This window comes from Narcine bancroftii, chromosome 13 (genome assembly GCF_036971445.1).
Source record: "Narcine bancroftii isolate sNarBan1 chromosome 13, sNarBan1.hap1, whole genome shotgun sequence".
Classification (NCBI taxonomy): domain Eukaryota; kingdom Metazoa; phylum Chordata; class Chondrichthyes; order Torpediniformes; family Narcinidae; genus Narcine; species Narcine bancroftii.
Genome location: NC_091481.1, coordinates 66,489,649 through 66,514,026, shown reverse-complemented (window position 1 = coordinate 66,514,026; position 24,378 = coordinate 66,489,649). Strand labels below are relative to the sequence as shown.

General features: G+C 46.0%; 1 protein-coding gene and 1 long non-coding RNA gene across 7 annotated transcripts in view; one reads left to right on the top strand and one right to left on the bottom strand.

Annotated features, from left to right (window-relative positions):
- LOC138747960 (uncharacterized) overlaps nt 1-24,378 on the bottom strand; it is a 41,864-nt gene that overhangs the window by 13,186 nt on the left and 4,300 nt on the right. The window contains exons 2-4 of one of the 5 annotated variants that reach the window (XR_011347753.1): nt 17,211-17,323; nt 9,525-9,688; nt 6,782-6,879 (exon numbers count right to left, since the gene is read on the bottom strand). This is a non-coding gene — a long non-coding RNA (uncharacterized lncRNA). Of the gene's footprint in view, nt 1-6,781; nt 6,880-8,287; nt 8,448-9,268; nt 9,419-9,524; nt 9,689-17,210; nt 17,324-24,378 lie in introns of those variants that run through there. The other 4 variants (XR_011347751.1, XR_011347752.1, XR_011347750.1 and 1 more) reach the window with 4 other exon arrangements.
- snrnp70 (small nuclear ribonucleoprotein 70 (U1)) lies at nt 992-24,378 on the top strand. 2 transcript variants are annotated; one of them, XM_069907616.1, is made up of 11 exons: nt 992-1,298; nt 5,660-5,722; nt 7,282-7,336; nt 8,311-8,375; nt 9,853-9,915; nt 11,044-11,125; nt 14,174-14,246; nt 20,550-20,644; nt 20,945-21,046; nt 21,926-22,013; nt 23,118-24,378. In XM_069907616.1, exons 1-11 carry the CDS (start codon nt 1,152-1,154, stop codon nt 23,836-23,838), a joined length of 1,554 nt encoding a protein of 517 aa, XP_069763717.1. In that variant the 5' UTR covers nt 992-1,151; the 3' UTR covers nt 23,839-24,378. The 2 variants fall into 2 exon arrangements, with proteins under 2 accessions (XP_069763717.1, XP_069763718.1); XM_069907617.1 differs by lacking the exons at nt 14,174-14,246; nt 20,550-20,644.

Sequence of the window (24,378 nt, the reverse complement as noted above, 5' to 3'; positions counted from 1 at the left end):
ACGGTTTTTCCTCATCTCAGTCTTAAATTGACTCCCCTGAATCTTGAAGCTGTGTCCCCTAGTTCTGGTCTCACCTCCCAGTGAAAACAATTTTCCTGTCTCTCCCTTTCATAATTTTATATGTTTCTATACGATCTCCTCTCATTCTTCTGAATTTGAGTGAGTATAATCCCAGGCGATGTAGTCTCCCCCTCACCAACCTGGTGAACCTCCTCTGTGCTGCCTCCAAGGCCAGTCCATCCTCAAGTAAGGAGAATAGAACTGCACCCAGTGCTCCAGATGTGGCCTCACCAGTACCTTGTACAGTTGCAGCATGACCTCCCTGCTCTTGAATTTAATTCCTCTGGCAATGAAGGCCAATATTTCATTTACCTGCAACCCAACTTTTGATGATTCATGCACAAGCACTCCCAAGTCCTGCATGCTGCAGGTTTTCACCATTTAAATAATAATCTGCTCTTCTATTTTTTTACATTTACTAACATTGTCTGCAAAATAATGACTCCAAAAATCCCAAACCACTTTTGCTGTCATCTACTGTAAATGGGACAAAGGGTGTGTGTGTGACAGCCTGTCAATCAACTCTACAGACCAATCCCAGGCTGCGGAGATTTGAAGGTGAAGGACGGATAAAGGAACCGATCACACCAGACTGGCCTGCGCTTTGTCCAATGGCCAAATGAGGAGGGCGGGCCTCTCGGCACGGGGAAGGCGAGGCTTCCGGTCGGATCACGCGCGCGCCCGTCGCCGTGCAAGCGAGTTATTTTGAAATCAAGCGAGCCGATATCCTTCCGCAAGCCAGGACGGAGAATGTAGTTCCTCATGAATTAAGGGACAGGAAAGTGAGGAACTGAATCAAGTGAGAGCGAAACTATTGACAATGCATTAAATAAAGTTAATAAATGGAGGATGTCATTGTCGTGTGATCGATCTACTGCCTCTCCCGGGCCGCGGATTGATACGCGGCGGCAGCGGGAGTGAAGGGGAGCGCCTCCATTTTGTTTCGTTGAGGTCAGGCGCAAGGTAGCGCGGGTTAGCGGCGGCTCGGCCAGATTCTCCTCGTTGTACTAGCCAGCGGTGGTAGGCCGCTGCCGCCCCGGCGTTCCCCCACCCCCTCTTCAGGCCGCCGGCCGTGGTGAGGAAGCGGCGCCATGACCCAGTTCCTGCCGCCCAACTTGCTGGCGCTGTTCGCGCCGCGCGACCCCGTGCCCTACCTGCCGCCGCTCGAGAAGCTGCCGCACGAGAAGCAGCACAGCCAGCCGTACTCGGGCATCGCCGGCTTCGTCCGCGAGTTCGAGGTGGGCCCGGGGCTGGGGCTGGGCCCGGGGCTGGGGCTGGGGCTGGGCCCGGGGGTGGGGCTGGGGCTGGGCCCGGGGGTGGGGCTGGGAGTGGGCCCGGGGGTGGGGCTGGGAGTGGGCCCGGGGCTGGGGCTGGGGCTGGGGCCCGGGGTTGGGGCTGGGGTTGGGCCCGGGGCTGGGGCTGGGAGTGGGCCCGGGGCTGGGGCTGGGGCCCGGGGTTGGGGCTGGGGCTGGGGTTGGGCTCGGGGCTGGGGCTGGGCCCGGGGCTGGGGCTGGGGTTGGGCCCGGGGGTGAGGCTGGGAGTGGGCCCGGGGCTGGGGCTGGGGCTGGGGTTGGGCCCGGGGGTGGGGCTGGGGTTGGGCCCGGGGGTGGGGCTGGGAGTGGGCCCGGGGCTGGGGCTGGGGCTGGGGCTGGGAGTGGGCCCGGGGCTGGGGCTGGGGTTGGGCCCGGGGCTGGGGCTGGGAGTGGGCCCGGGCCCGGGGCTGGGGCTGGGGTTGGGCCCGGGGCTGGGGCTGGGCCCGGGGCTGGGGCTGGGAGTGGGCCCGGGGCTGGGGCTGGGAGTGGGCCCGGGGCTGGGGCTGGGAGTGGGCCCGGGGCTGGGGCTGGGAGTGGGCCCGGGGCTGGGGCTGGGAGTGGGCCCGGGGCTGGGGCTGGGAGTGGGCCCGGGGCTGGGGCTGGGAGTGGGCCCGGGGGTGAGGCTGGGAGTGGGCCCGGGGCTGGGGCTGGGGCTGGGGTTGGGCCCGGGGCTGGGGCTGGGGTTGGGCTCGGGGCTGGGGCTGGGCCCGGGGCTGGGGCTGGGGTTGGGCCCGGGGGTGAGGCTGGGAGTGGGCCCGGGGCTGGGGCTGGGGCTGGGGCTGGGGCTGGGAGTGGGCCCGGGGCTGGGGTTGGGCCCGGGGCTGGGGCTGGGAGTGGGCCCGGGCCCGGGGCTGGGGCTGGGGTTGGGCCCGGGGCTGGGGCTGGGCCCGGGGCTGGGGCTGGGAGTGGGCCCGGGGCTGGGGCTGGGAGTGGGCCCGGGGCTGGGGCTGGGGCTGGGGCTGGGAGTGGGCCCGGGGCTGGGGTTGGGCCCGGGGCTGGGGCTGGGAGTGGGCCCGGGCCCGGGGCTGGGGCTGGGGTTGGGCCCGGGGCTGGGGCTGGGCCCGGGGCTGGGGCTGGGAGTGGGCCCGGGGCTGGGGCTGGGAGTGGGCCCGGGGCTGGGGCTGGGAGTGGGCCCGGGGCTGGGGCTGGGAGTGGGCCCGGGGCTGGGGCTGGGAGTGGGCCCGGGGCTGGGGCTGGGAGTGGGCCCGGGGCTGGGGCTGGGCCCGGGGCTGGGGCTGGGGTTGGGCCCGGGGCTGGGGCTGGGGTTGGGCCCGGGGCTGGGGTTGGGCCCGGGGCTGGGGCTGGGGTTGGGCCCGGGGCTGGGGCTGGGGTTGGGCCCGGGGCTGGGGCTGGGGTTGGGCCCGGGGCTGGGGCTGGGGTTGGGGCTGGGGCTGGGCCCGGGGCTGGGGCTGGGAGTGGGCCCGGGGCTGGGGCTGGGAGTGGGCCCGGGGCTGGGGCTGGGAGTGGGCCCGGGGCTGGGGCTGGGAGTGGGCCCGGGGCTGGGGCTGGGAGTGGGCCCGGGGCTGGGGCTGGGGCTGGGGCTGGGGTTGGGCCCGGGGGTGGGGCTGGGAGTGGGCCCGGGGGTGGGGCTGGGAGTGGGCCCGGGGCTGGGGCTGGGGCTGGGGCTGGGGTTGGGCCCGGGGGTGGGGCTGGGAGTGGGCCCGGGGGTGGGGCTGGGAGTGGGCCCGGGGCTGGGGCTGGGCCCGGGGCTGGGGCCGGGGCTGGGGTTGGGGCTGGGGCTGGGCCCGGGGCTGGGGCTGGGGCTGGGCCCGGGGCTGGGGCTGGGGCCGGGGTTGGGGTTGGGCCCGGGGCTGGGGCTGGGGTTGGGCCCGGGGGTGGGGCTGGGAGTGGGCCCGGGGCTGGGGTTGGGCCCGGGGGTGGGCCTGGGGCTGGGGCTGGGCCCGGGGCTGGGCCCGGGGCTGGGGCTGGGCCCGGGGCTGGGCCCGGGGCTGGGGCCGGGGCCGGGGCTGGGCCCGGGGCTGGGGCCGGGAGTGGGCCCGGGGCTGGGGCCGGGAGTGGGCCCGGGGCTGGGGCCGGGAGTGGGCCCGGGGCTGGGGCCGGGAGTGGGCCCGGGGCTGGGGCCGGGAGTGGGCCCGGGGCTGGGGCCGGGAGTGGGCCCGGGGCTGGGGCCGGGAGTGGGCCCGGGGCTGGGGCCGGGAGTGGGCCCGGGGCTGGGGCCGGGAGTGGGCCCGGGGCTGGGGCCGGGAGTGGGCCCGGGGCTGGGGCTGGGAGTGGGCCCGGGGCTGGGGCTGGGCCCGGGGCTGGGGCTGGGAGTGGGCCCGGGGCTGGGGCTGGGCCCGGGGCTGGGGCTGGGAGTGGGCCCGGGGCTGGGGCTGGGAGTGGGCCCGGGGCTGGGGCTGGGCCCGGGGCTGGGGCCGGGAGTGGGCCCGGGGCTGGGGCCGGGAGTGGGGCCGGGAGTGGGCCCGGGGCTGGGGCCGGGAGTGGGCCCGGGGCTGGGGCTGGGAGTGGGCCCGGGGCTGGGGCTGGGCCCGGGGCTGGGGCTGGGAGTGGGCCCGGGGCTGGGGCTGGGCCCGGGGCTGGGGCTGGGAGTGGGCCCGGGGCTGGGGCTGGGCCCGGGGCTGGGGCTGGGAGTGGGCCCGGGGCTGGGGCTGGGAGTGGGCCCGGGGCTGGGGCTGGGAGTGGGCCCGGGGCTGGGGCTGGGAGTGGGCCCGGGGCTGGGAGTGGGCCCGGGGCTGGGGCTGGGAGTGGGCCCGGGGCTGGGGCTGGGGCTGGGAGTGGGCCCGGGGCTGGGGCTGGGGCTGGGGCTGGGGCTGGGGCTGGGGCTGGGCCCGGGGCTGGGGCTGGGCCCGGGGCTGGGGCTGGGCCCGGGGCTGGGGCTGGGCCCGGGGCTGGGGCTGGGCCCGGGGCTGGGGCTGGGCCCGGGGCTGGGGCTGGGCCCGGGGCTGGGGCTGGGGCTGGGCCCGGGGCTGGGGCTGGGAGTGGGCCCGGGAGTGGGGCTGGGGCCCGGGGCTGGGGCTGGGCCCGGGGCTGGGGCTGGGCCCGGGGGTGGGGGTGGGGGTGGGCCCGGGGCTGGGGCTGGGAGTGGGGCCGGGGCTGGGGCTGGGGCTGGGGGGTGGGGCCGGGGGATGGGCATCCGGGGCTGGGGCCGGGGGATGGGCGTCCGGGGCTGGGGCCGGGGGATGGGCGTCCGGGGCTGGGGCCGGGGGATGGGCGTCCGGGGCTGGGGCCGGGGGGTGGGCCCGGGGCTGGGGCTGGTGTTGGTGGTGTGGGGGCACAGCTAGTCACGCTCCAGCATTGCTGGCTTTGTTCAGGAGTTCGAGGTGAGCCAAAGGCTGGGGGGGTTGGCTTGGGGAGTTGGCTTGGGGAGTTGGGATAAGCACAGCCAACCGTACTCTGGTTTCATCTGGGGGTTTCGGGTGGGCCTGGGGATTGACCTGGGGTGGGGCAAAGCCAGGCATACTCCAGCATTGCTTGTTTTGTTCGCGAATTTGATATGGATCTGGGCCAAGTCTTTTGGGGGCAGAGGAGCTGGCAGATAAGGGGAAGGCAGAGTGGGACAACTTGTGTTTGGATGGTGGAAGCAGGATGCGGGGAGAGGGGGTTGGTTTATTGCTGTTTTGAGGAGTGGACTACCTTGTAGGGTGTGTTGTGAGTCTTTCAAGTATGAGGAGAACAGGGCAGGATTTGTAAGGTTAATGGTAGGGTTTTGGGGACTATTGTAAATCAGAGTCTCAGATAAAAGTGCATAGTCCCTTGAAAGTAGTATCACTGGACTAGATGAAAATGGTGATCTGTCTGCTGGACTTTTTTGGACAGTGTACGTCGTAGAAAGGTTGCAGTCTCATGATTCTGGTGTGTAAGGTTATGTTTAACACTTTGTGTACACAGCTATAGGAAGGACATTAATAAGTTGGTGGAGATGCAGAGGAGATACACAAGGATGTTGCCAAGATTGGAGGGGGTTGTGTTATAGGGGGAGATTGGATAAGCTGAGGGATGCTTTTATGTTTATAAAGATGGGGGCAATGCTCGGTCTTTTATCACACTAACAACTTTGAAAAGACATTAGGACAAATTTATATTGGGTATGGACTAAATGCAGACAAGTGAGATTAGCCCAGAATGCTCAACATGAATGTGTTGGGGCAACAGGCCTGTTATTTGGTGAATTAATAATTTTAAAGTGGAGGAAGATTCAGAACAAACTAAGTGGGTGATAGGTTATTGAAGGTGGAGTTAAAGTCGCAGTCAAAAGCAGTGCAGACTGATGGATCAAGTGGTCAATTTCTTTTAGTTTGCAGTCTTAACCGCTCATTTACTTTTAGGACCCCAGAGATGCCCCACCTCCAACGAGAGCTGAGACGCGTGAGGAACGCATGGAAAGAAAGGTGAGAAGTTTGTGTTCTTCATTCGGGAATGAAAATATTTCTGCTATAATTCTTTTATTTAATCGGAGCTGTGTCTTCCTATTTTCCACATTTCTATGCCAGATCATCAGATGTCCTATTTCAAACAATGTAGCTTTCTGTCTACCACCATCAACTCTGCCCTCGCACAAATATCATCCATTTCCCACGCATCTGTGCTGGCCCCATCCACCCCCACAGACAAGGTCAGGATTGCCCTTGTCCTCTTCTACCAGCTTCCATGTCCAACATATCCTCTTCCAGCATTTCCATCACCTACTGTATGATCTCATCACCAGACACCTATTCCCCTCTCTGCCTTCTGCAGGCATTGCTCCCCCTGCCTTCCTTGTTCACTCTTGCTCCACTAATCGTCCTCGGCACCTTCCCCTGTGGGTGGAAGAGATGCTCCACTTGCACCCATATCTCCTCCAATACCACTATTTGGGGCCACAAACAGTCCTTCCAATTGAAGCATTTTACTTGTGAATCTGCAGGGGTTTTCCACTCCTGTTGTGGTCTCTTCTACATCAGAGATACTGGGTGCAGACTTGGAGATTGCTTTGTTGAGTACCTCAGGTCTGTCTCCTCAATAGCTGGAACACCTCGTAACCACCCATTTCACTTTCCTGTTCCATTGTGTCCATGGTCTCATGCACTGCCATACTGAGACCATCCACAAATTGGAGGAACAATACCTCATCTTCCATCTGGGCACCCTCCAAGCGGATGGCATTTACATAGGCTTCTCCAGTTCTCTCTTCCCCCAGCCCCTCCTTCCCTCATGCACGCTCCTTTCCTGTGAATCAACTACAATCAACTCTTACCTTCTCTCTTATCCAATTAATGCTGCTCAGTCTGGACTCCTCCCTCTCCCATTCTTCCTCTTTAATTCAGACACCTGTCTTTTTGCTTGTACCTTGTAGGGCTCAGTCCCAAACATCAGTAATATGTCTTTACTTTCTATGGACTCTGCGAGGCAGGCTGAGTTCATACAGCATTTCAGTGTGTTTACTATTTCCTCATATTTAAGAAGCAAACCTGAAGACACTTTGTTCAAGCAGCATTTTTGTGAGGGCCTTTTAAGACATTCCATTTTATTCAGACATCATAACTGAGCCAGATCGAATTCTTGATTTCTGCAAATACATGGACAGTGGTTCCAGTTGTTGGTACAAAGTCCTTCTGCCAATCATTGCTTATCAGCCAGAGACATAGAATTTCATATTTATTGTAGAGTACATGACTGACATCATATGCAATTCTGAGATTTATCCTGCAGACAAGGCAGAATTACCACTTAGTGTAGCTGCGGTCCAACATAACTGAACAAGCTATGATTAAGTAATTTCAGATTATATACAGATAGGACAAACTCTTGAATTTAGAATTGCTACAAGGTAGAGGAGCTGTTGATGTATTTTAATTCAGAGTTCCTACTCATTTCCAGGAATGATACCTTGTTTCTTTATGGCATTTTCCATTCCTGGGTGTTGCCCAGTAATTTCTTAATACTGAATGTTAGGATCTTCCTTCTGCAGAGACGTGAGAAGATTGAGAGAAGACAACAGGAAGTTGAAAATGAACTTAAGATGTGTAAGTATTCTGAATGTCATTTTCCTTTCTGCTAATCATTCACTGTGCTTTTTTGTCTAAACTGATTTTGTCCTCAACACTTTAAGGGGTCATTCAGAAATACCAGGATGATTCCAGGAATATAAGGGTTAACATATGAGGAGTGCTTAGTGGACTCTATTCATTGGAGTATAGAAGAATGAGAGGTGATCTCAGAAACATTTCAAATGCTGAAAGGATTGGAGAGTATATGTGAATAATATTTTCCATTGCTGGGTGATCCAGGACAAGAGGGCACATTTTTGGAATTAAAAGGTACCCATTTAAAACCGAGATGAGGAGAAATTTCTTTGGCCAGGGGGTCATTGATTTGTGGAATTCATTGCCACATACAGCGGTGGAGGCCAGATCGTTGGAGGAGCTAAAGAGGGAGATTGATAAGTATCTAATTAGTCAAGGTATCAAGGGATATGGGGGAGAAAGCCAGAACTTGGAACTAGATGAAAAAAAAAGTTTAGCTCGGAGGATTTGCGGAGTCGACTCGATGGGTCGATGGCCTATTTCTGTCCCTTTATTTTGTGAAATAGGTTTACATGTTGCAGGGCTGCATTCATTTTACATGCTGCATCAAAATTATGCTGTATTTGCATATACTTTACCGGTGGAAAAAAATCAAAACTACCTCTGGTTTATGATGTGTATTCTGCACCTGTAACTTCATTGTTCTAAAGATAAATTTAATATGGGGCCATTTAAACTTGATTGCTTTTAGGTGGTTTTTATATAAAGCTTTTAATGTGGTAAAATGTCCCAAGGTACTTTGCAGGAATTTATTGGACCAAGTCACAAATGTTTGACCAGATGACCAAATATCCATTTGAAGATGTAGATTATAAACTGGATTTCAAATGAGGAAATTTGGGGGAGGAGGTGCAGTTAAGAGCATATGAAATATGACAAGATGGCATCAACTAAGCTCACATTTTTATTGACAGGGGATCCTCACAATGATCCAAATGCACAGGGTGATGCTTTCAAGACTCTGTTTGTTGCCAGAGTGGTAAGTTTTCAACTTGTGGGGGTTAGGGAGAAGGTATCACTGGACAACAAATTTTTTCAAGAGGTTTGCTTCCTGGGAAAAAAAAGAGGATTTTGATAGACAACTTCAAGTTGAACACAAAGATAATTTAACATTTGCCGTATCACATAGGAAGTTGGAGAAACATTAAATCAATTTTTATTGAATTTAGCATGTTTAATCGCATAATGATACGGCACCTAATGGCTCTGGTTTTGGTTTCCAAGAGTAGTCGGCCAGCATTGATGGGCTCCTGTTGCCCTGATACCACTTTTCCATGGTACAATGTCCTGGTGAAATCTTTAACCACGTTCATCACTGACTTCACCAAGATCAGCAAGGAAGAAGTCCAAGTGCAAATGCAGAAAATGAATATGTTGCCCTTTATGCTAGAAGCATATTTAAAAATATGACAGGAAATCACAAAAATTGGTTATATCTAAAAAAATGGCTTATGATAGGAAAATGTTACAGTGATTTTCGTGATCAGCAGCTCCAAATCTGTAAAATACACCCACGAGTGTTCAGGAAGCGAAATCTTCGATGTCCTTTGTTATTGGTAGAATGCTGTCATTTTACTTTCACAGGTGATTACAGGCTAATGACTCCATCACAAGTTCCAATTCTGCAGTGTGATGTGTTGTGCACTTTAAATTTATTTTGTTTAAAATGTCAAGAAGGTGGTTTCTTCCAGGAACTTTTTCATGTGTACAAAATAATCTTGTTTTATACTTAATTACAGCAAGTATTAGGAGACCAGGTGTAAATAGCATATCATGTAAGAATTTAGTGGATAACTTTAGGGACAAGGTGTTGTAATATTAGAGGTGATGTTATGGCATGAATAATAACTAGACTGTTGATTGGGGCACAAGTTTTATTCCCCTTGAGGGAGCTGATACATTTAAATTAATGTAATTACATAGATTTGGATTTTATAGTTTATATCACAAGTCAGCAGTATCAATTAAGTTGCTAATATCATGAAGCTGCAACATTATGAAAGATCTGGTTCCAAGTGTCACCTGAAAAGGAAATACACAATAATGGTGTGCAGGTGACTATTCCCTCATCAGTGACTTAACTGTCCTTCAAATTGGACAAGTTCAAAAGGAACATGATGCTAAATACCTCCATGGTCATTGATGAGCAAAAATGCAGTCTCAAATTTACTTTGTCAATTTTTTTTCAAAAGCCTTGCCTTTATTCCTGTCTTGTTAGATGGAGTAGTAATCGAATTCTTAGCACTAATGTTTGGAAACTCCTCATTTTAAGTAACACAAGCATGGATTGTTCTGTGAAGAAAAAAATGCCATATTGAAGGTATTAGAGTAAAAGTGTAATTACTCCGGAGTGATCAATGTCTTATTTAGCTAATATGAACATTGAGAAAAGTACTGCTGAGTCTGAAGATGTATCATAACGATATGTGGCTCTTCACATTTTCTCTTTATTTTAGAACTACGATACAACAGAGTCAAAGCTAAGACGTGAATTTGAAGTCTATGGTCCCATTAAAAGAGTATGTACTTGTTATATAAGAATGCTTTAAACCATGGCACTAAACTGAATAAAAATATTCTAACTGTGGTTTCTAAATCTGCATGTGGCTGAGAGCCATGAGAGTGCGACAAGACCCCTGAACAGGATAGGACCATGACGAATAAGTAAACAAATTATTTTTGCTACAACAAACTGCATACTTGCTTGTGACAGTGGTATATATTAAATAAGTCGTCATTGCTTGACGTAGTTAATAGGCAGCAATTAGTTTTTAAACGAGATTCTGTTTTAGACTGGAATGCAAGCCTGAGCTATTCACCAACTCTGGAAATTTAGTTAAAAGGCCTGTGGTCAGAAATGTGATCTTTTGAGATTGCTGATTTATCTATTGTGTTGCTTAATTTCAGTTTTCACCTTCACCATTTAATTTTCTTCTCCACCTCTCCCATCCTTATTTAAGGGACACCCATCATTTTGAGGCAATTTTAACAGTTGAATTTAAAAACTTCAGCATTGTGTAATGTGCTGCCGACTCCAAGATGCCTCAGTATCGAAAAGGCTGTTTTAAGGATGTGAAATTGATGTGTAGCGCGAGGATGAAGGATGGTGTGAATTTGATGTACCATGACATTTGTGATATCATGTAGCTTTCAGCAAACCCAGAAAAATAGGACCAATAATTAAAATACACAAATCACCAAATGCTAACGTGTGAATCTTGTTATTAAAGTAAATTTTTAACTTTTGCTGTGCAATATCCTTTAGAAATCTAAATCCTAACCAATATTACGTAATTAAATGTCCTAATTATCAAGGAGTAAAGTAGGCTGTGAAAGCATTTAAATTGGCACTGGGATAATCAGATGAGGGAATTTTGCTTTTCTAAGTACAGTATAAACCCTGCTTTCTGTAATTCAAGCAACTGGCAAAAAAAATTGTGGAAAATAAATGGGTAAAAATATGCATTTAAAATTGGCACGCCTTGCCATTATTTCTCCTTTCACACAACAGTCTCAAGCAACTGGAAAATATGCTTATCGGGAATCTACCAATCCCTGGAGGTGCCGGATGCTAGGGGTTTTACTGTAATTTAATATTGCATCTCATTCAGTTCTTGACATACTGTTTTGGTTCCTTTATTTTTAAGATCTACATGGTATATAATAAACGGACTGGCAAGCCCCGAGGTTACGCTTTTATTGAATATGAACACGAGCGAGATATGCATTGTAAGTATTTTGTGTGTTTCTGGGGTGGGGAGGGAGTTGGATAGCTCAGTTTCAGTTCAGCTGCAGCCATATGTGGTACTCACTCTGGTTGTACAACATTAGGCTGCTTGCTGAGTGCAGACTTGAGCCTCTGGTTTCTTTGGTATCTTAACTATTTTCCCTGATTTGGTCAAATGATGCATTTGCTGGGATCTGTTCCAGGTTGGAATTAAGAGAAAAATTACGTTGGAAACATTTCGTTGTAGTGTTCAACAGCTTCTTGAAAGTTGATTTTATTTTTGCACATCAAAATGCACTGTGGATCTTGCAAGGTGTGCCTAGAATCAAGTAGATGAAAACGTTTGGTGTGCAGAAAGTTTACACCATTTAAGTATGTTTGGATATGTAATTTCCCATTTTAAAAATGGTGCTGGGTTTCTTGGTGTATAAATTCAGTCCTCTGGTTGACCCTAGAATTCAAGCCAGATTTTAAAACGTCTACAAGTACAACTGAATCCTGGTCATCAATAGCGTGAGGCAGAATTGCTTGCTCATTAGGTTGGAACGGAAATGAGAAATTTCTTCAGCCAGGTGGTGTCAGCTGTGGAGGCCACCTCATTGGAGAGATATATATATATATATACACACACACACACACAAAGTGGAGGTTGATTGGTTCTTGATTATTGTGTATTGCAAGTCATGGGAGGAAGGCAAGAGAATGGGGTGGAGAGGAAAATTGCATCAGCCATGATTCAAATTGATGGACTGAATGGCCTAATTCTGCTCCTTCGCCTGTGGTCTAAGCGGGTTTAAGTGAGTGAGCCTCACTTCCCTCAAAATTAGATTACTGTATGTTGTTGGGGCCAAGATGCGAGGCTGATTTTTTTTAGCAAGTGAGTTTGAGCAATGAGGTTCACTGGTGTCTTGGCATTGTTCTAGGGGAGTTCATACTTTTACCTAACAAGGATGTAATATCTCTAATGCTTTGACTGCATTAATTGAAGGATTCTAATTTCATCAATTAATGTAGATTTAGTGTCCAAGCTCATCTTCTTGACTATCAATTCAGCCCTTGTTAGCCAGTTAGTATATTGATAATTATGCATGTGGGAGTGGCTTTGTGGGTGTTGTCCAGTGTTTAGTGGAGCTATTTGAAAAGCATTATATTCTTAGCACAGGAATGTTTAAAAAAAAACCTCCCTTTTTATCCAATGTGGGGTATCATTATTTTGTGTCGATTGAGCCTTTCTTAAAAAGTAGCCTATTAGAGGAAAAAAAGCATTTGATTTCAAAACGCTAAATATAAATTCCATGAAATAGTAAACGGGCATTTCAGGCCCATAAGCCCAAGTCACCAATTAACCTACAAACTCTGTACATCTTTGGAATGTGAGAGGGAACTAAAGCACCTGGAGGTATCCCAAGGGGAAAACCTACAAAACTCCTTGTAGTGGAGAGTTGCCAGCACCAGTAGTGAGGCTCTAACAGCTATGCTAATTGTACCGCCCACTGTAAATGAATTGGAGCACATGCTCACTGGGGTATCTGTTCAGCACTTGTTTTTCTTTTGCTGAGGTATAGGAAATTTATAACCGCTTAAAAGGTTATAAATCAAGTCTGCAGCTGCATTTTCTGACAGCATTTCACAAGCTATATATACACAGTGCAAAGCCTCCCCATAGAATAAAGATGGAAAGGTCAACCTCAAATGTTAGGAACAGATTTCAAAATTGGATAAGTACAGCTGAGTCTTGAGAGATGCACACATGCCAATAAAGACGAGAACGAAACCATACAATTGTCCCTAATTTAATAATGTGCATTAAAAGTAAATTATTCCTGTCACCAGTACTTGGGCCTGGTATGTTTATCAAGACTTGACTGTATTTGTTCCAGCATAATTTGCTGATAGTCTGTAGAGGCTGTTCAGTAAGGATACTTTATGATAAAAGGGTGTGGTAAGTATGCTTTTTCTTCCAGTGTATTGGAAGTTGTATAGTAGTGCCATCCATATTAATTTATATTTGATTATTACCTTGTACTGAGAACTTGCTTTGGAGCTCCTGTTTAATTTCTTTATATTGTGCAGATGGAAACATGTCCTCTTATTAATAGGGGAAAATGATTGGTACCAGGTGCTGCTGAGTGCACTTGGATTTCTGTCCCAATGATTTCCAGTTGTTGAACTGATTCCTGATCTGTGCCAGGGCACAACTTCAAACTGAAATGATGATGCTACCTGGCTACCCTAAAATATAGAATTTAAAGTTGTATTAACATTTGGGGGATTTTTTTTAATCCTTTGTGCATCGTTGCTGCTTCCCTCCTTCCATGGGAAGGCCTCAAGTGAGTTGCGATCCTAATGGTTCAAACCGCAGGATTTAAGGACATTTTCCCCTTCATTGAATTGAAGATGTACATGTCCTCGAGAATCTGTCCCAAGTATTCACACCATTGGAAATTATTTGTGTGAAGAACAAAAAAAACTAATGAAGGCATGTTGCCATTTGATATTTTGAGTTATTCACTGTGTGTGTGTGGGGTGGGGAGGGTTTTTTTTCCTCCTAGTTTGCATCATTAGGCCCCTTTCACTTTTAAAGGTTTTGAAAAACTGACCTTTCATGTGTCAAGCTGGACTGATGAAAATTTTAATTTGGGCTCAATTCAGTAGGACTTGGGTTAAGCAGGCAACAGTTCAATATGGTCACCAGGTTGCTGTTTATATTAATTACCAGTAGCTGTTCGTGCTACATTTTGAAATGGATTTTAAAGTCTGTTCTGACCATGCAGTATTTCTATTGCTTTGCCTGCATGCATCATCTTCAAACCCCAAAATTCTGCCTTAACTTCGTTCATAACTGTCTGCATAGCACAAGTTTTGATTTGGTGAAAATTTGCATCATAAATTTTACTTAAATTCTTTTCAGCTTTTACCAAGAACAAAAACTATCTTGTGAAAGGGGTCTTGATGCTTATATTTTTCTTTAATAAAAGTTTGTTTGTGAATTGTGTATTGTTTGCAAGCAGGGGTATATTAATTCTGTGTTATTTCTATTGTCACTGCAGCCACCATTCTGATGGCAAATGCCACTGCTGGCTTGCAGCTGATGCTAATGCTCCCCTTACATCTCATTGTATGGTTGGTATATGGGTTTGTATGATGGGTAAGAACTCGCAATACATCACCACAGTGAGAGGAAAGAGAGATTTAAAAAAAACCAATAAATAGATCTAACTTTCACTGGGCAGTTTGGGTGAGGATACACATATTACACGAGGCGGTTCAGAAAACTAAGCACAACTCTTGGAGAGGGGGATATTGGCTCTTTTGCTGCTTGTTAGGACTTGGTCTGTTTGGGGGAAAGGAACTCGGTGCCTTGTCTCTTCTGTCTTTAGGATCTGCACCTTTTTAAAAACTTCTGAGCAGTTGCTTTGTGATACTGTTGAAAAGAATAGCACAGGGGAGTGAGAAAATTTAGATTCTGTTTCAAAGTGGCCGGGATTGCTGCAGGTTTTTTAGTGAGCTATGTGCTAGTCAAGTTGGATTATTTTAGCCAAGTGCTGCTATTAGTAGACTTTTGGCAGGGAATAGGAGATGTGAAGATTTTGACCAATTAAGACATTTTGCTACTTGTTGGCAAGCCATGGAGCATTATTTGGAGAAATCTATACTGACACGAAAAAATGCTTAGTGTAGGTTAGAATTTTTCTCAATTTGCAAGGAGAATCTTTCTCTACACAAAGAACTTTTTCCACATATTCCATATACCTGTGTGTGTATATCTCTATCCCATTGTGTATTAGCATTTTAGACTGCATGCCAATCCAGAAAATTGTGAACCATTTACCCAATACTAGATTTGATAATCCTGTGTTTACTTTTGAAAGTGGGAGATTTGAAAAAAAAATTCCAATATTGTTACTTAGTTCCTCATGCAAGGCTTTGGAGATGGCTTATTAGCTTTATCCCAGGCTTAAGTTATAAGTTGCCAAGAAAGTTTTACCACAGGAGAGTGAGTTTAGTTCTTGTAATAAATTTTGCAGACCCTAGAGGCAGCCATGATTGGGTCACTGTGCTTCTGCACACTGCTAGAGTAGCTTTGTTTAATGCATTTTCTGTGGTTGGTGGGTGATACTTTTGAGTATGGGTTGTACTTGATCTAGATTTAGGAAAATAGATTTGAAACTCAGTTTAATTATTTCATCAATATTTTTAAATTTTTCATTCCTATCTTGTGGACCTAACCATTCAACACAAACTCGTATGCATACATACACAGATCATTTAAAATTTTCCCACTGAGAAATTTAGACATTGCTGAGTTTGACAGCATTGTAGCACATTTTGACCACTGAAGACTGAGTAGGACTCAATGTTGCAAAAGTAGTTGTGCAGATATCCATTTGATTTTCTTTTTTAATGCTGGTTTATAGGAATTGGCCCCTCTAACTTCCTGAGCTGAAAGTCTAGAGAGTTTGCAATGTATGTAGGTTGTCAACCTAGCTATAGCATTGCAATCTGTCAGTTTGAATTGCAGACGTGAAGTATGACCAAACCTTACAGTTCTTACTCTCTTTAAAGTTAACTATCTTAATTTCTGATTTTGGCACTAATTCCTAATCTGGCATCAGGTGTCACTATCATCTGTGTGTTGGGCTTGTTGCCGTGTTTTTATGGGAGATTGTCAATTGTAACATAAGTGCATCTAGAGATGATTTTGGCTTCCTTGCCACTGTAAATGAAGTAGCTATTTCCTTAATTCTTCATGTGAATTTCAGTATACCTTTTGTCTAGTTTTAGCTGGCTTTTGCGACCCAATACTAAAGCAGACTTGGTGTGCCGATTGCAGCTGTCTGTAATTCATCATTCTTTGATTCTACTTAGAATGTAATTGCATGAGTTGATTTGTATGGCGAGACAATAGTTCAGGTTTGAACTTCATGTTTGGTATCTGCATTGTTGGTTTAATTTCCCCTAATGTTGTCCCCAATTAGATACAGAACTAAAATGTGTAATGTCCTTTTCCCAGTATTAGGGTAGAGGCAGTCCCAGTTTAAAATATAGGTGATACCTTGGCAGAGTTACCATTTGATTGAATATTCTTTCCCTTTCTGATACTGAGAGTTTTCTTGACACTCTGTGGTACTGTGCAGAATGAGGCTGGATTAGAATTTGACTTTAAGCACCAGCTGTCCCAGAACACTTAGGGTCCCATTTATTTTAATTAGGCAAAAATAGTTAGAGTTTTCAGCTCAAGTGAACTCTACACTTTCCTTAGGAATTTAAAGGGGCTTTTGTCAACTACAGTTCTTAAAGGAGGAAAGATTTCTTTGTGGTTAAATTTGTTGATAACACAGCAAAAGGGGTGTATGTAACACCTGCATAGCTTTGTAAATAGTAATTTAGGAAAGTGGGTATTTTGGGTGCAGTAAATCGAGGTTAGATTGTTAACAGTAATGATGCTTCCAGTTTTATTTAATTAGGATTAAAATCACATGCATGCATTTAAAAAATGGTTAGATTTATTTTTAAAAAATCACATAGGTTGATCTTTAAAATTATTTGAAAGTAAATCGTATGCAATATTTCTTGAAATCTTGATTATCAGAATTTTTAAACGTGATCTTATCCAATTGGTCTTCAAGAAAACTATCCATTTCTCAGGTGAAGTTCTGAAAAATATTTGAAATTTAATCTAACAGTTAAAATGGCCTTGTAAAATAAGCGCAGCATTCATAATATGACAACAATTTCATAGATTTTGGAGCTGCAACATCTTCCTTAGCTGGGCTGGTCTTTCTTTTTTTTTTAAAAAAAAAATGCCATCCTTTAACGTTCTCTCGAATAATGCTCCCAGGTTGGTTTGAGATGGAAACTTGCTCCCTGAGTGATACCTTGATTTCTGTCTGGGTATAAAATGCTTTCTTTTGTGTGCTTTGTTTTTCTCCTCTCTCTTTCCGGACATTTGCTCCACTATGAAAGAAAATGCTTGATGACCATAATTTTGGGAAACATTAAATAAACATTGTGCACTGGGAATAATATGCCTATTGACAATGTAATGCAAGTGAAAACATTTTTAATAGAATCCATATTTTTTACCTGTTTTCTCCATTTTGCCCTGATATCTTCCATTTAAATTCTATAAATCTCCAAACACAAGATTGTAGGCCTACAAAAGGGGATTCTGCACCTCAGTTCCCATTCATGTGTACCTAAAACATTAACAAATATTTTTTAACATAAAGAGCCATTTTAAAAACATTGTTCAAAAAAAAAATGCACGTCAAGTAAATTTGAGCCAAGTGCTCAGGTAAGATGTGTGAAGGGATTCCCTGTCTACATCGCGGAGGCCTTTGATACTCCAAGCAAATGGAAGCTTGCGAGAACACAGAAGCAATGCTGGATTGGTAAAACGGTATTTTAACTACATTGGTAAAACACGGTAAACGTTTTTTTTAATACAGAATAGATTGTCTGGCTTGTGTGAGTTTTTCATTATAGATCGAATGTTCAAAGAATACCTGGTATTAAACAGGGAGATTTGCTATCTCTTCTCCTTGGTTTGGCAAGAAACTGCATTTGAAAAATGTATTTTTTTGTGTAATAACTGGGACCTGCAAGTGTAATTTGCATCTACATTCTTTGGTCAATGGTAAGCTGAGATGTATTGTGGAAATGCTACATAAATTTTGTATCACCTGGTTTAGGCTGCCATATGTTAATCTAGATCCTTGAAATTGTCTGGATCTAATTTCCATTAATTGAGGTTATCTATTTCTGTTAATGAATCTAATTACCTTGACATGTAGATAAGAAAACAAGTGAGCAAATAAATCTCCCTGCTGCACTTAGGCTGTTGAGTAGGTTCTGATCATTTCTTCCCCCCCCCCCCCCCCCCCACCATAGCTTTTTCATTTTTTTAACCCCTTCATACTTTTTAAAGATATTTTTATTTTGGCAAAAAGTTTTGTGTTAATGGTTCATATGTATCTTGTGTTTTCCCCTACCCACTCTCTTTTTGATCTGAGCAAATCCCCAGAAAATTCAGTGTATTTGTCTAATTGCTCACATTTTGTTGAAGCTTTTAACCACTGGAAGAACTACCTTATTTGATCTGCTACTGGCACATGCAATGTGTTTTGGATAAACAATTGCCAGTCTTGTGACTGCATTGCACTCTGGATATTTATGGGTCTCGCGCATGAAATTAGGCAGCTCCAGTCATTGTGCAGACTTCTTGTACTCCATGGTTCCTTCCAGCTTTAAACATGGATACACAAAGGAGCAGTTTTGATTGAAACTTTTAGAATGAGTAGAATTGTTTCTTGGAGCAGTCTCGGAATAATATCCCAGAGGTTAAGTATCCTCAGTTTTTCATTTTGCTGTTACCATGACTTGGTACCTTTTAATAAGATTGGCTAGCTATAGGAAATAGTGTAATTTTGTGTCCTGGTGAAAGAGGGAAATAAATCCTTGACTTTTAACTAGTGGGAATGTTATGTTTTATGTCCTTTGACCTGTTGCAAGTTGAAAATTATGCAGCACGTACTTCAAATATGCAAAATTACTATTTTGGGGGAGAGTTTATCCTGTTCTTGTCTCATAAATACAGTGTTGATCAAAAATTGTGAAAATCCAACAAATCATGGTAAGGTGGTATTTGGCATCTTTACAATTGAAGTCTCTTGACTGAGGCCTGGTTACATTTTGAGAATGGAGTTAAATATTGCTGCGCAAATGATTTTGTTTGCTCTAAGCCAGTTTGAAATATGCCACCTCAAATCTTGAGCCAAGTTTTTTTCCCACATCCAAGTGCAATGGTTTTGTGTCAAATGAGAACAATGTCATTGGGACATTGAAGTAAAAGCTAGGATCAGAGTTTTAGTTTATTAGTACACAAAGCAATCAATGGTAAGAAAAACAAATGTGTTCTGTGGATCAAGTTTTGTAGATGGTGTTCTTTGGACATTCGAATTGCATTGACATCGAAGTAAATTTGGAAGGAGAAAAAAAATCACAAGTCAGACATTTTTCGCTGATGCCGTTTTTTTTAAAAAAAATAAGTAAATATATTATCCTTTGATTATGCTTGTTAAAGTAATCAAACGCCCGATGTAGAAAATTCTTTAAAAACCTAATCGCTGCTGAAAGCAGGTAAGATGCAGTAAGTAAAGGATAAATCCTCAGCAGCAGAAAGTTACAAACAGTGGAAGTCGATACACTGAACATTGTACCATCTGTTGGCGAGATAGCGCACCCCGGTTTTCATGAGTGCAGGGGGCTAAAGTGCAGTTTTTGTAAGTAAACGTACAGGTAAAATCTCTTTTCTTTTGTTAGTGGTGCTGTGTAGTGCTTATATCAATTTTATTTTTTCTCTTTATCCCTCTAGTTCCTGTTTTTATCCATTTTTCTTTCTCCCTGGTGGTATATAGCAGATGGAACCCAAATTAACACAGGATCTTGCAACCCGGGTCAATGGCCCAGTTTTAGTATGATTGACAGCATAATTCTATAGTTTCTTTAGGTGTGACTAAAGCAGTGAATGAAAATAATGAACTAGGTTGCAAAAATACATGTTGCAGTTTTTTTTTCCTGAATTTATGCTAATTTTGAAGGAGGAGCGGTTTCTCCTCTTTCAGAAAAATCTTGGGCTTCAAAATGAATTCAGCAATGAAATGGTAACGTAGCCCTGAAGGGTAAGGGACTGGTTAGAGATTAAAGCTTTCCAAGCTCAAGTGGCAGAGCTGTGGTCAGCCAGAAAAAAAAATCAAAGATGTTGCATTGTGAATTTTTTTTCCTTGTCAAGTGTGTCAAGGTAATGTCAATTATAATGGCTCTGAGGAAGGACTGGAGTTGGGGAAATAATATTCTACTTTGGTAGTATATTAAGAATACCTGAAGACTCCCCACCACCATCCAAAAAGAATTTTCCAACTCTTGGGGGGGGGTGGAGTAGAAAGAATTTTCAAATTTGACTCCTTCCTTCCCATCTTGCTGATTTGCTTTGCCACTCTGGTTATTTCCAGTTTTAAGACCATAGGTGCACCTTGCTATATTTGTGTAACAAAACTCCCATTCCCTCTTTATTTAGGTCTGGCTGAAAATAGTCAATTTGGGATCCAAGACACTCTTGGGTCATTCCTGAATTAAAGTACTCTCTTAATAATTTTGAGTGGGCTGTACTGCTACTTGTGGTTGAATAAAGTGACAGTTGATAACTGTACAAGAGCTTTCAACCATTCAAAATCTTTCCTGTTTTGTTGCTTTTACAGAATTGGTTTGTTTCCATTTTCTGTTGCAAAACAACCAGTGTTTTTTTTACCTGGTTTTTAGTTGTGGGGTTTAAATTCCCTGAGAATCGAGACAGTATTGTTTGAGTGAATAAGTGTGTTTGAGTGATGGATTCAATTAATGGTTCTAATTTTTTTTCCCTTCCAGGATTAGATTTCATGGTTCATTGTTATACACTAGGGTTGGCTCTTCTATTTTCTCAATGAAACTGACTCTTACAACGCAAGTTAAGTATCCTAAAGGTATCAAACCTAATTGTCATAAGACAAACCAGTTTATTTGCATCCAGTGTTGTATTGAGAAAGAGAGGAGCCAGCCCTGGATCTTGCTTTTAATTTAACAGCCCGGTTCCAAGTGTTGAAGAAGGAATGGGGGGAGGGGGGTGGGGGGGGTGGTTTACGAAACAGAACTCTTCCCTAAAAGGTTTTGTTTCTGCATGGATAGTTAATATTCCTTTTTGATAAGGGGAGGGTTTGGGTGGGGGGTTGACGTGTTGAATCCCACTGACTTTTAGTTGCTGTGCTGGGCACGATCTATTACAGCTGCATACAAACACGCAGATGGCAAGAAGATTGATGGGAGGAGAGTTCTGGTTGATGTGGAGAGAGGCCGTACTGTCAAAGGATGGCGCCCGAGGAGGCTTGGTAAGTTTAAAAGCCATTGTTACAGTTGCCTGATAGATTGGTGTGGTGTCCACACTCCTGTCCAATCTCAAGAAATTGACTTTTGAAACTGGCCATTAGAGGTTCAGGGCCACATGGAGCCCTTTGCTGCAAATCTGTAGATTTGTGTCGCTGCAGGCGAGCTGTGATCATTTCATGGCAGCATTTACCTGGTGAGTGCTTAGAACTGCATAACTTGTAAAAGTGGCTGGATATGTAGCAACTCCTGCAGAAATTGGAAACCATTGGTAATCTAGTCAGAATGTGCTTCTCTGCTTTCTGTAGCTAGTTGTGATTATTGCTGTTTTAAGGAAAAGAATGCAAGCATTTAAATTCTCAAAAGCTTGAATCTACGCTATCTAATCGGTTTGCTTGGAACTTCGGACTGGTCCACACACCCTTGAATTATCTACATTGAACAGAGCACTTGAAGCTGAAAGTGTTCTGAGTTCTTGCGCTTTGATTCAGTATATCAGACCCCTTTTGTTAAGGTCACTCCTGTTCATTTGGGTTGTTTTAATTGTTAGCATCATGCATAGCTCTTCAGAGCATTGAGTTGGAAAGGTGACCAGATACTCCTGTACTAGTCCATGGGTAAAATCTTTACTGTACTTCAAAGTGACTTTTAATTTGCTCTCTTCTGTTTTTAAGTTAAAGCATTTGTAATAGTATGCTTCCTTTGCTCCCACCACTGCTCTATAATCTTTTGTTTATTAAAATGAATAAAATAATTGCTTTGTAATTTTAAGGAATGTAGTGTGGAGCCCTGAGCCAAATGCTGATGTTTGATTGTTCCCATCGAGGTGAAAGGGCAACCGCACTCTAAATTTCCTATGGTTGATTATTGGTTTCTTTCTGCAGGTGGTGGGCTTGGGGGAACTCGCAGAGGTGGTGCAGATGTTAATATCAAGCATTCAGGTCGTGATGATGCACCACGATATGACGAGAGGTAAGATGTGATGTAGAAAGTGAGCAGCCTTTTGTCAGATCTTGTTAAACATTCATTGGAAGACTTTGCACTAGGCTACAGTCCACTCCTGGTTTAGCAACATTGTTGGAATGCTAACTTGGTTGAAAAGGCAAGTAACCTCTTGTCTACCAGAGCCAGTGAACAAACAAGCTTAACTGGGTCTATTTTGCTGCTTTAAGACCCATCTCCAGAAAGTCTGACCATTGCTCATGTAGTTGAAACTTGTTTATTTTTGTAGCTTGCTACAAGTGATTGCACTGTGGAAGAGAGGCTTGGATTTTCCTGGTGTGCGATTGCAGTTTGGAGTGGAGGGGCTGCAGGGAACTAAAAACTATAATGGAAACTAATTTGGATAATTACTTCCTAATGCTGTGAAGTATAACATGTCATTGTTGATCCCTTTGCAGCCCGCTGCTTGTGGCAGCTGGGTTCATTGTGAGAATGTTTATGTAGTAAAACTCTTACAAGTACAGAGCCCAAAGGACTTTGGTAGTACTGGACCAGGCTGTTAAATCTTACTTCTGTTAATGTAATAATGCCACTATTCCATATATAGCAGGTATAACAAGTTTTTTTCTGTAAATCTGGTGAGTTTAAAGATGGGAAATATAAAAGCACACAAGGCGACATACAGAATCTGGTTTCTGGATGAAGGAGTGAGCCTGATGCCAGATTGTTAGAATTTCTGGCAAGCCCTTTGACCTAATTTGTCCGTGCTTTCTAAGATGCTAGATTGCCAGAGTTTGGCTTTACTGCCCTATGCAGATCACTGCTGTAGAGCCGTGTTCCAATTATTGTACTATGTTAAACACAGGGTAACAATGCCAAATAAAGTTGTGCATTTCTGCACTGTCCAAAAGAATGATTCCAATTTTTGAAACACGGCAGACAATTTGAGCACTTAGTGAAAATAATAAAAATCAATAAAACATGGTCTGGTTTTTGAACCATTTGAATTTTTGCAACTGGTGTCACCTCACTGGTCTGTCCCATTCCAAACGAGTGCTCGACAGGAGGATTGGTCTGAAGCAATGCCCTGGGGATCTTTGAATAGTTTGAATTAACTTCATTTTCTTCCTACAGAGACCGTGAGCGAGAACGAGAACGGGATCGTCGTGAGATCAATGAGCGTAGCCGTGAAAGGGATAAGGAGCGGGAGCGGCGTAGAAGCCGTTCCAGAGAACGGAGGCGCCCTCGATCACGCAGTCGAGATAAGGAAGAGAGGAAAGCCCGTAGTAGCCGTGAGCGAAGCAGAGAGAAAGATAAGGATAAAGATAGAGACCGCAAGAGGCGCAGCCGTAGTCGTGACCGTAAGAGAGAGCGAGAACGGGACAGGGATAAGGATAAGAAAGAAGAGCGTACAGATGTAGAACAGCCTGAGACAAGCGACGGGCCTCACCATGACGCACCACAGGTTGATGCACCTGGTGAACCAGTTGAACCGAAATCAGAATCAGAAGAGAAGAATAGGGAAAGGGGAGACAGGGATCGAGACCGGGATAGAGATAAGGACAGGGACAGAGACCGAGATCGGGACCGTAGGCGAAGTCACAGGGACCGGGACAAGGAGAGGGACCGGGACAGGAGGAGAGAGCGGGACCGGGACCGGGATAGGGATCACAAGCGGGACAGGGACAGAGAGAGGAACAAGGAATCTGACAAGTTGCAAGATAATAATGGGGCTCCAGAGCAATTTGAGGAAAGCAGCATGGACTTGTATATTGACCTGGGGTCACAGCCTGCAGAAGGATACATGTTACCTGAAAATGGCTATCAAATGGAGCCACCTGCAGAGGGTTATTGAAAAGGCCTCTTCAAAGTGAACTTTTCAAAGTGGACCAACATTTTCAGTTTCCCATTTAACAGAAATCCTCAGTTTTTTTTTTGTTTTATGCTGTAGTGAAGGAAGTTTTCAGCACGAAGTTCTCGTTTTTTTAAGATGGGTAAGTTTTAGTGACGATCTTAGCAAATGGTTTGGAATACTTCTCAAGCTTTGTGAAACTTGGTTGGTGAATGTTAAATTCCTTTTTACGGTGTAATGCACAATAAACCCAATTCTAAAGCTGCGCGATTCATTTGTGCACTTTTATGGACAGGTGTCCACCAGTGAGGTCTTGGCTTGGGTGAACATTTGCCGTATTGTGGACCTATGAATACATCAGGTATTGAGTTGCTTCTAGTGAGTATAAGACCTTCACAGTGAAGGGGCTCCTGCTGCTGTAATAATTCTGCATTGCAGACTTAAAGGTAAATTGGTTAGAGGAGAAAATGGGCAGTTATTGAGACCTCTACATTACCCCTTAAATAGTCTGATTAAAATTTGTCAATAAACTTTTGCGTATCA